The sequence below is a fragment of the Bos taurus genome, chromosome 9 (assembly GCF_002263795.3).
Source record: "Bos taurus isolate L1 Dominette 01449 registration number 42190680 breed Hereford chromosome 9, ARS-UCD2.0, whole genome shotgun sequence".
Classification (NCBI taxonomy): Eukaryota; Metazoa; Chordata; class Mammalia; order Artiodactyla; family Bovidae; genus Bos; species Bos taurus.
This window is the reverse complement of record NC_037336.1, coordinates 62,671,361-62,683,379: the sequence shown is the minus strand read 5'-3', so window position 1 is coordinate 62,683,379 and position 12,019 is coordinate 62,671,361. Positions and strand designations below refer to the sequence as shown.

Genomic DNA, 12,019 nt, shown 5'->3' with positions numbered 1-12,019 from the left:
GGCTCCTCTGTCCGTGGGATTTTCTAGGCTGGAATACTGGAGTGGGTTGCCATATCCTTCGCCAGGAATCTTCCTGACCAGAGAAAACTGCATTGGCAGGTGAATTCTTTCCACTGAGTCACCTGGGAAGCCCCATTTAAAGATATACTACCAATAAACCGACTGAGAACTCCAAGCTCATGAGTGGGATTTGTTGTGACTTTCACCATAAGGGGATTCAGCTGTTGTCTTTTAATGGTGGAAGACTTTGTTTCAGAATCTTTGGGTCTTTTCTCTTGAATTTCCTGAGAATGACTCAGCTAAGGAGATTTTGGCAATTTTGAGGAGAAAGGAACTCAAGAAGGGAAGTTGTCTCTATAGTCCATATTTGAAAAACTCAGCAGGGGCCACAGGACTGGAAAAGGTCAGTTTTCATTCCGATTCCAAAGAATAGCAATGCCAAAGAATGCTTAAACTACCACACAATTGCACTCATCTCACACGCTAGTAAAGTAGTGCTCAAAATTCTCCAAGCCAGGCTTCAACAGTACGTGAACCGTGAACTTCCACATCTTCAAGCTGGATTTAGAAAAAGCAAAGGAACCAGAGATCAAATTGCCAGCATCCATTAGATTATTGAAAAAGCAAAAGAGTTGCAGAAAAACATCTATTTCTGCTTTATTGACTATGCCAAAGCCTTTGACTGTGTGGATCACAATAAACTGTGGAAAATTCTGAAAGAAATGGGGATAGCAGACCACCTGATCTGCCTCTTGAGAAACCTGTATGCAGGTCGGGAAGCAACAGTTAGAACTGGACATGGAACAACAGACTGGTTCCAAATAGGAAAAGGAGTGCGTCAAGGCTGTATATTGTCACCCTGCTTATTTAACTTCTATGCAGAGTACATCATGAGAAATGCTGGGCTGGAAGAAGCACAAGCTGAAATCAAGATTGCCGGGAGAAATATCAATAACCTCAGATATGCAAATGACACCACCCTTGAAAGTGAAGAAGAACTAAAGAGCCTCTTGATGAAAGTGAAAGTGGAGAGTGAAAAAGTTGGCTTAAAACTCAACATTCAGAAAACAAAAACTATGGCATCTGGTCCCATCACTTCATGGCACATAGATGGGGAAACAGTGGAAACAGTGACAGACTATTTTTTGAGGCTCTAAAATCACTGCAGATGGTGACTGCAGCCATGAAATTAAAGGATGCTTGCTCCTTGGAAGAAAAGTTATGCCCAACCTAGACAGTATATTAAAAAGCAGAGACATCACTTTGCCAACAAAGGTCCATCTAGTCAAAGCTGTGGTTTTTCCGGTAGTCATGTATGGATGTGAGTTGGACTATAGAGAAAGCTGAGTGCTGAAGAATCGATGCTTTTGAACTGTGGTGTTGGAGAAGACTCTTGAGAGTCCCTTGGACTGCAAGGAGATCCAACCAGTCCATCCTAAAGGAAATCAGTCCTGAATATTCATTGGAAGGACTGATGCTGAAACTGAAACTCCAAATAACTTTGGCCACCTCATGCGAAGAACTAACTCATTTGAAAAGACGCTGATTCTTGTAAAGATTGAAGGTGGGATAGAAGAGGATGACAGAGGATGAGATGGTTGGATGGCATCACCAGTTCGATGGACATGAGTTTGAGCAAGGTCAGGGAGTTGGTGATGGACAGGGAGGCCTGGCGTGCTGCAGTCCATGGGGTTGCAAAGAGTCGGACACAACTGAAGGACTGAGCTATTGAACTGAACTGAATGCTCCCCTCATCTCATGCAGATATCTTTTTTCCCCTCTACTTCTCCCCAGAATAAACTACTGGGGATTGTGGTGGTGCCCAGCTTGGGTCACCTAACTACAGAGAGGGATGCAGAAATCAGAGGGGCCACCTGCCTACACAGTCCTGTCATTCTCGGTCTCACCTTTGCCTCATTGCCAGAGGCACCAAATGCTCTGGTTCTTGAGCCCTTTGGTGATTGCGAAGAATTAGGTCTTTACCTAAACCCTACTTAGGAGTCATTTTTCTCAGAGTGCTAATCTTACATATGCTTTCCAGTGTTTAAAATTTTGTTTATCTTTCCCCTACTTCTGTTTTCTTAGTCCTTGTAAGTTTATGTCACTTAAATCACTCTTGGTTTAGTGAGGTTTGAAGGGAGCAAAGTACAAATTCTATGTGTCTAGATCCACCGTTTTCACACAGAACCTTAAAGTAACATTTAGCAAGTTTGAAATTCTGAAAGAGTATCACCCACACTCATGCTCAGTGGGTACAAAAAATTGAAAACCCTGTTATTTCTTTCACTTCTGTCCAGTGGAGTTTTCTGGAGGTTACATGATATGTGATATTGCAGCAGATTAAATGCAGAGATAGATACGAGAATCCTCTTTTCTATTAAGTCAAACATTGAAGAGATTTGAAAAATGTAAAAAAGGCCACTCTTCTAATTTTTTGAAAAAATTTTTTCATTAAAAATACCGTGTTGATAGTAATACAGGATGAGTTTCTTGTTATTTAAAATCCATTTGTAAGTATATAATTAAACATCTCAATTTTCATTTGTAATTCTCACGTGGTGAAAAGCAGTAGTTACAGCCTTCATAAACACTTTGGATTTCTCAGTAATTTTTAAGAAAGTAAAGGGTTATGAGGTCAAAATTTTGAAAACATGTGCTCTAGAGAATCATAGATGTAAACTGAAATTGGACCATGTTTTTAACAATATAGACATATCCAACACTCCAGTTTTATCTTTACCTAGCACAATAGTGTAATTTAATCCTCATGCTTATTAGATTGAACACTCCTGTGGATTTGTTCTTCTTTTGTTTTTTTCTCCTAATAATCATGAGAGGAACTAAATGAAGCTTCTGGAAGTTACAATCTATACTGTCGTTATCTCTATAGATATTCCAGTCTCTTCTGATTTAGATAATAATAAATCAGCTTGGCCAGAATATTAAATGTCTATTTTTGTTCCCTAGGGAACAAAATTGGTTCTCAGGGAGTAAAAAGAATTTTAGATATTATAATAGTTTGTGGTCCATAAACAGTTATATAGTACATTTGTGGTCTTACAGTTTCATTGGGGGTGGGGGCGAGTTAGGGAAAAAAGTTAAGTCTCCATAGGAGCAGATGAGAGTGAAAAAGAGGTTGAGAAACACTGTTTTAGAGATCCTGCTGGAATATGACCCTTTAACCTTTCTTTTGCTTGTATTTCTTTCTCAGATCCCAGGCTTGCTGCCTAATACACACTATAGAATTGGGGTGATGACAATAGTTAACTTGTGGGAATCCAATAGGTCCCTTCAAGAGGGAGACGCTAGGTGAGGATTCCAGCAACCAGAGAACTAGTGCCTCAGCTTCAACCACTTGTTGCAGGGCTGGACTATGAACCCAAGGATTCCAAATTTTCCAAATTAAAAAAAGTTAGAAATCCAAATTCTCTGTAAACTTATGATTTCTAAATGTTAGAAACTAAACTAATTTGTAAACAATATGCCCATCAGTCAAAACCTCTGTGAATCACCAGTTTAGGGACTCCCTCCCACCCCCACTAGTATAGTCTCTTTTGGCATGATGGAATGTGTCTCCCTAAGTATGATTCCTTTATTTATTGCATTCTAAACTCAGAGCCATTTTGTTGCTGCTTTGGTAACTTCAGTGATAGATCCTCCTGTCCCAGGAGGCCAACCTGCTCAATTTTTGGTTAACTCTGTTGCATGGTCAGTCTGATAGAAAGCAGAGATTTATCTTAAAACTTTAACCTGGTGGTCTTGGTTTATCCTGTGAGACCACAAAGAATAAGACTAAAACTCTGGTTTTGTGCGATAAGTCTTCAGATTTGTTACTTTGGCTGTGAATCGGCGCTTTATTTTTCTAGAAATGTAGAGCTTAGTATTTGAGAATTTGGGCTCTGAAGTCAGACTACTAAGGTTTGAATCTCCTCTCTGTGTCTAGTTCTGTGATCTTATGACTTATTTATTTTATACCTTTGTCCATTTTAATACCAGCATATGACTGTAATTTATCTAATTGGTGGTACGTATTACGTGTCTGGTATATAGTAAATATTCAGTAAATGTTGTTTATTTCCCACATTAAGCATCTGAGCCTTAGTTCCATCAGTCATTCTTCAAGCTGTGCTGTGCTTAGCTGCTCAGTTGTGTCTGACTCTTTGCAACCCTATGGACTGTAGCCACCCAGGCTCCTCTGACCATGGGGATTCTCTAGGGAAGAATACTGGAGTAGATCGCCATGCCCTCCTCCAGGGGATCTTCCCAACCCAGGGATTAAACCCAGGTATCCCACATTTCAGGTGGACTCTGAGCTACCAAGGAAGCCATTCTTCATAGACCACAGGTTTAAATTTGCTTACTAAACTTATAGTTTACTCATTAATGGAAGCAGTCTATGCCTTGTAGGAAGACTTACAGATTTCTTTTCCTATCTCTTCTATACTATTTCCTCCCATATGCCTCTCCAAACCAGTTCCCGATGACTTTTATCTTTGTTCATTTCTGTATGTATATATAAATATAAAAGCACCACACACAGGCACACAGACTTACTCATTCTTGAACACAAGATCATTGGAGGGACAACCAAAGTGTGAAGCTTAGGCTGTCCCCACTTCTAATAGAACCCTGATTTTGCTCACACGTTTTTATTTTAAAATAGGAATCTTGGAGAGTGCCATTTGATTGGTTTAAAAGTCAACTATGGAGTTCCTTTATACTGTGTGATTTTTTTTTTTAACTTTTTATTTTGTATTGGAGTAAAGCAGATTAACCATGTTGTGATAGTTTCAGGTGGACAGCAAAGGGACTCAATCGTACATATACATGTATCCATTTTCTCTCAATGGCTCTGTGATTTTTGGCATAGGCATGTGATGAAATTCTGGTCATTGAGACCTGAGGAAAAATTTACTGATAGAATTGAGCTTGTGGTTTATGGAAAAGGTTTCTCTGTTCCTTAAAAAGATGCACATGAAGTGGTGGTCTCATCTTCTGGCTATTGCTGAGACCTGGGGATTGGGTGGGAGTACCACCTGAGGATGGCAGAGTGAAGGCAGAGATGGGTCCTTGGAGAAATTGTTGAGCTGCTAAACTAGCCAGTCCCGCAACCTGTCCTTCTTCTAAATTTCTTATTATGTGTGAAACTTTTCTTACTGATTCTGCTGCCTTCAGTTGGATTTTCTTACTTTCACCTGAAATATGGCTGGCAAATTGGATAAATAGTCCATAACCTCATAAAGTTAGGAGGAATAATTGAAATAATAAAGTAATCTACAGGTTTACAGTTCTGTGACATTGCCACAAACAGTATGTGAGTGGACAGAATGTTTCATAGAGAGTGAGGCTACCTGGCTTTGCTAATTACTGATTCAGTTAATATTCGAATTGCAGGTCACTCAACTTCATAAAACAAAATTAAGTGATCTTTAAGATCTATTCTGATTATGCGTAAAGATTATTATTCTGGAATTCCTGCCTGAAACGGAAGGTTTTGTATATATTAAGGCAGTAGATATAAATAACCTTTTTATTTGAAGAAAGCGTAATTTATTAGCCAGTCATGTTGGGAATGCTTCCAGTTCCACAGTGGTTCTACTAATTTTAGTGTCTTGGGAAACAAGGGAAGCTCTACTATCAGTACACTAACCAGCTTGAATATCACCTCATAGCTTTGTAAAAATAGATATTTGTTTTTTAAACCAACTTTGAAACTTATTCCCCTGTAAGTCATCAGTATGAGCATGTCGTTAGTTTTCTTTTTCATACCATCTCATCATCTGCTGTGATCCTTTTCTTCTACCCTTTCCCCAGTTATTAATACACTTAGTCCCAGACCACTAAGCAGCCACCTAAGAGCTCTGCTTTTCACGAGACTCTTTCTCTCTCTTTCTTCATCTATAAATGAAGTGAAAATATATAATTTTTAAGGTGCTTTATGGTTCTAACATTCTGTGATTTGTCAGTTATTTTTCTCATCAGTTCAGACCCTGTTATACCTAAAATAACTCATCTTTGGTTATAACTAAAGTTAAGAAATTTTTTACCTCAGGACAGTAGAACTCACTTATGTAAAGGAAAAAAGGTAATGCATTAAATACCCTGTGCAGAGCCAGATATATCAAGAAATGTAGAGCCTGGGCAAAATGTAGATATATATACACACATGTAGATATATATAGTTTTTTTAAGGGTTTTTTTGGAAGGGGATTGATTGGGAGACAAGAAAAGGAAGAAACTTACAACTTCAAAACTTTTGGGAACTCAGTACATTATTTTCTTTTCCAGGAAAAGTTAAAACTATTACAAGATTGATTCATTACTGCAAGAGAACTAATAGGGGAGACCTAAGTGTTTGATCAAACCCATATTAACATTTGCCAGGCATGAAATTCCCTAGACATCTACACTTCTTTTTCCAGAAAAAGGAAAATAATATTTAATGATCTTCAGTAGAGAGACAGGTGCTAGGTGAAGTAAGAATTATACGCATCAGTTCAGTTCAGCCGCTCAGTCGTGTCCGACTCTTTGCAAGCCCATGGACTGCAGCATTCCCAGCCTCCCTGTCCATCACCAACTCCCAGAGTTTACTCAAACTCATGTCCATTGAGTCAGTGATGCCATCCAGTCATCTCATCCTTTGTCATCCCCCTTCTTCTCCCGCCTTCAATCTTTTCCAGCGTCAGGGTCTTTTCCAATGAGTCAGTTCTTCACATCAGGTGGCCAAAGTATTGGAGTTTCAGCCTGTCTTTGATTTCCTTTAGGATGGACTGGTTGGATCTCCTTGCAGTCCAAGGGACTCTCAAGAGTCTTCTCCAACACCACAGTTCAAAAGCGTCAATTCTTCAGCACTCAGCTTTCTCTATAGTCCAACTCTCACATCCATACATGACTACCGGAAAAACCATAGCTTTGACTAGATGGACCTTTGTTGGCAAAGTGATGTCTCTGCTTTTTAATATACTGTCTAGGTTGGGCATAACTTTTCTTCCAAGGAGCAAGCATCCTTTAATTTCATGGCTGCAGTCACCATCTGCAGTGATTTTGGAGCCTCAAAAAATAAAGTCTTGTCACTGTTTCCATTGTTTCCCCATCTGTTTGCCATGAAGTGATGGGACCAGATGCCATGATCTTAGTTTTCTGAATGTTGAGTTTTAAGCCAACTTTTTCACTCTCCTTTTTCACTTTCATCAAGAGGCTCTTTAGTTCTTCACTTTCTGCCATAAGGGTGGTGTCATTTGCATATCTGAGGTTATTGATAATTCTCCCAGCGATCTTGATTCCAGCTTGTGCTTCTTCCAGCCCAGCATTTCTCATGATGTACTCTGCATAGAAGTTAAATAAGCAGGGTGACAATGTACAGCCTTGACGTACTCCTTTTCCTGTTTGGAACCAGTCTGTTGTTCCATGTCCAGTTCTAACTGTTGCTTCCTGATCTGCATACAGGTTTCTCAAGAGGCAGGTCAGGTGGGCTGATATTCCCATTTCTTTAAGAATTTTCCACAGACTCTATTTGTTTACTTCCACTGTATAATCGTAAGGGATTTGATTTAGGTCATCATATCTGAATGGTCTTAGTGGTTTTCCCTATTTTCTTCAATTTAAGTATGAATTTTGCAATAAAGAGTTCATGATCTGAGCCACTGTCAGCTCCCCATCTTGTTTTTACTGACTGTAGAGAGCTTTTCCATTTTTGGCTGCAAAGAATATTATCAGTCTGATTTCAGTATTGACCACCTGGTGATATCCACATGTAGCGTCGTCTCTTGTGTTGTTGGAAGAGAGTGTTTGCTGTGACGCGTGCATTCTCTTGGCACAACTCTGTTAGCCTTTACCCTGCTTTGTTTTGTACTCCCAAAGCCAAATTTGCCTGTTACTCCAGGTATATTTTGACTTCCTACTTCTGCATTCCAGTCCCCTGTAATGAAAAGGACATATTTTTGGGGTGTTAGTTCTAGAAGGTCTTATAGGTCTTCATAGAACTGTTCAACTTCAGCATTACTGGTCAGGGCATAGACTTGAATTACTGCAATATTGAGCATTCTGCATTTCAGACTCTTCTGTTGACTGTGATCGCTACTCCATTTCTTCTAAGGGATTCTTGCCCACAGTAGTAGATACAATGGTCATCTGAGTTCATCTGGAATTCATGCATTCCAGTCCATTTTAGTTCGCCAATTCCTAAAATGTTGATGTTCACTCTTGCCATCTCCTGTTTGACCACTTCCAGTTTGCCTTGATTCATGGACCTACCATTCCAGGTTCCTATGCAATATTGCTCTTTACAGCATCGGACTGTACTTCCATCACCAGTCACATCCACAACTGGGTGTTGTTTTTGCTTTGGCTCCGTCTCTTCGTTCTTTCTAGAGTAATTTCTCCACTGATCTCCAGTAGCATATTGGGCACCTACCGACCTGGGAAATTCATCTTTTCAGTGTCCTGTCCTTTCGCCTTTTCATACTGTTCATGATTGGTGTTAATTTCAAAAAACTTGAAGGTGTGAGTGAAGTCATCCTGCATCATATCATCATATCATAAAATAACCAAAGTGAAGTGTTAAACACTCAGTGTGTTTGACTCTTTGTGACCCTGGAGACTGTAGCCTAGCAGGCTCCTCTGTCCACGAAATTGCCCAGGCAAGAATACTGGAGTGGGTAGCCATTCTCTTCTCCAGGGGATCTTTCTGACCGAGGGATCGAACCCGAGTCTCGTATGTCTCCTGCATAACCAAGGAAAACACTAAAACCAACCATGACAACATTTGCAGATTTAACGTTTTTTAGACACAGAACATCTGCTGAGTTTTATTCCTAGAAGTAGAAGGATAATCACAAGACCATTCCAGAATGCAGATTTTTCCATTCAGTTGGTAGGTTTTGTTTTGATTTTTCCAAGTCCTATTGAGAGAGATTTGTACTGACAACTCTATAAACACGTGGTATTTTTTCCAGTACCACTTCTAAAACGCTCTTAACACCAAATAGATGTCCTACAATTCAATTCAATTAGGTCATACTCCACAGGTAAAGGGCTCAATCCCACAAGACTGCTGTTGTTTCACATGCCAGTTCCAAGGACTAGGCCTTCAGGTAATTTGTACTTCTGTCCAACTTGGAGAGGGTCTGGGTTTAGGAATATATATACTCAGAAAAAGTAACTTGTTACTATGTTGCTCTTCAGTTCACCAGATTACCTTTTCTATTCTTCCTCCTCTCTGATGGCTTACTACTTCTAGTAGTTATAGGGTTGTAGAGAGGACAAGGTAAGAAGTGTTTTCTTTTGAGTGTTTGATAGTAAAATATAATTCTGTCCTTCCTACTTTGCTCCTTGCACAGTTTTAAAAAGCTTCCTCTGTATGCCAGAGGATACAAGCAGGACCTCATGGAGTATTCCTTCAAGATGCCCTCTTTTCTAGGAAATAGCACCTAAATTTGCCATGTGTTGATGAGTCTTAAACCTTGAAGTGTGAGAAGGCCACTAATTGTGGCCATCTTCTATATTATAAAAACATTTAATTAGAGTTCTATTTCATTTAGCATAATTGTAGAACCTTTTAGATAGTTTTTAGTAAGTTAACTATTTTAATAGTTGTAGAACAGATGTGTGTCTAATTACTGCTGCCAGTTTCTTCCATTTCTTCTGTAGGATCAACAGCATTTTGATTTTCCTTGTAATAATTTTGATGAGGTGAAATATTTGAACTCTTTACTTCATTAAGGAATAGTGTTCTTTATTTAAAAAAATAAGCGCTTTATTATAAAAATTTCTTGAACTTATAATCATTCTTTAAGTCTTTAATAATGATTTTATGTATGTTGAACATCTTTAGATTCATTTTTTTAATGGTAAAACTTGTCATAAAACAGTAATTTTTTATGACTGAAAATACTTCATGTCTTTTCTGGCCATAATGTGATTCATTTATTGTTAGATGTTGAGTTTTATGTTCCTTGAATGAAAAATAGAAAACATAAATATTTGAAATTCTTCACTGCATACCTGCTCAAATATAACTTGCCCACACATCTTCTTTTTAAAATAACTTTTAAATCTCTGAAATTTGGGGGTGAAAGATGGCATTTTGACTCAGAAAGATAGAAGAGAATGCTTACACTATTTAAAACCAGACTTCATGAAATGATGCTATTTTTGGATGAATTAACACTATAATTTTCTCCTACAAAGAGCTGCTGGATTATGGCTTTATTACTTTTACTATTTTAATCAGTATAAACTGCTTTTTGTTTTTATAAAATAAAGTTGTTTTTCAAAATTTCCTAGGGAGGAAAGAAAAACAGTTGATTTGTCAATCTGTATTTTGATTTACATTGAATACTTTTTATTATTCCTTCCAAACAGACACTCCTTGAATATGCAGAGAAATGGAAAACTTCAGAAGATCCTTTACCTTTATTGGAGGTATACACAGTGGCTATCCAAAGTTACGTTAAAGCCCGACCTTATCTTACCTCTGAATGTGAAAATGTAGCTTTGGTTCTGGAACGCTTGGCATTGTGAGTAAACTTTTGAGTAAATAAAAAACTTAGATTAAGCTTTTTGTTTTAACTCTGCATCTCAGGTCTTACGATAGTTTAATTTTAAATAGATTTCGTTATGGAGGCTCTACTGATAATATTAGAATTATTTATCTTATTTTACTTTAAATTTTAATAATTATTTGTATCCTTACAACTTCTTGTTTTTTAGAAGCTGTGTTGAGCTTTTACTGTGTCTGCCTGTTGAATTATCTGATAAGCAGTGGGAGCAATTTCAGACACTGGTGCAGGTGAGACTATTTACCTACTAGATTTAACATAGGTATATCTTATGGCGATTTTCTTTATTCTGAATAAATTATTTAGTTAAGATTTAAAAGATTTAAGTGATGACAAACATTAATTGCTGTTCTTATAAACGGTGATGACTTGCACATAGTCAGTACTCAAGATGTTTATTAAATGAATATATACATTTAAGTAGATTGATTGAATATTGCACAGTTCTTTAAGATCACATTAGAACTTTGCCACAGCAGTAAAAGAACACAAAAGAAAATGCCCTCATTTGTGTTTAGAAACAGTTTAATTGCTGAAAATTGTGGTGTGCTTTATAAGAATTGAACATATCTCATTTAATCCTTATGAAAACTTTGTGGGGGTAGGTATATTTTTCCCATTTTAAAGGTGAGGAAACTGAGGCTCAATTCTACAGTATTTATTGGCCCATACTTATACAGCTAATATCAGAGTAGTAATTTGAACCAAGATTCTTTATTCCATAGCCCATACTTTTTCTCCTATATCTGAAAACACATGCTTTATCTCTTTTACTTAGTGCTGTTATTCTACTTATAAAAGTACTACATAGTTTAGCACTTAGTTGTTTTGGAGTATTTCAAGAATATTAAATTTTGTTTAAGCACTAGATTGTGCTGGATATATTATAGCTTCGAGTAAATTTTGATTAATTGGTTAGTTTAAAAGAATGTTCCTGCCAGCTAATCTCAGAAGTATAGTTGTCTCTCTATTCCTCTAGCCAGAGTTCTTAAAATACCTTTTGGCCTTATGTTTTTCCATAGAAGAAATATAAAAGTAGATTAGTCTCAGATTTTAGAAGCATGTGAAATAAACTATAGTTAGGCAGAAAAGTCAACTTTTCTATTTTAATATTAAATATTAAAATCTATGTCGAGTGCAAAATTCTTGAAGATAGGAGTCATGTCTTTATACCATAGGATTTCACATAGTATTTTACACATAGAGATACTTAATAACTGTTGGAAGTGTCTTGTCCTGTTTGTCACATTGCAACTAACTTTTTGATCATGCAGTTTCTACTTCAGCATATCAGTAACTTGTGTCTCAGGTTTTTTCCCCAGCAAGTGGTTATTTTTAGGTAAATGATTGTTTCAGAACTATTTTCATAGTTTGGTACTCACATACACTCTACCACAGAATTAATTAAGTAGATAGTTTATATGCAAATATAATACTGAATTCCTCATACTAATTTTATT

The 12,019-nt window shown here is 37.4% G+C and overlaps 1 protein-coding gene across 4 annotated transcripts in view; it reads left to right on the top strand.

Annotated features, from left to right (window-relative positions):
* ZNF292 (zinc finger protein 292) overlaps window positions 1-12,019 on the top strand; it is a 95,466-nt gene that overhangs the window by 42,039 nt on the left and 41,408 nt on the right. For 3 of the 4 annotated variants that reach the window (XM_024996816.2, XM_024996815.2, NM_001192850.1), the window contains exons 2-3: window positions 10,363-10,517; window positions 10,711-10,789. In XM_024996816.2, the coding sequence (XP_024852584.1) occupies window positions 10,363-10,517; window positions 10,711-10,789 (234 nt within the window). Of the gene's footprint in view, window positions 1-10,362; window positions 10,518-10,710; window positions 10,790-12,019 lie in introns of those variants that run through there. The other variant, XM_059889830.1, reaches the window with a different exon arrangement.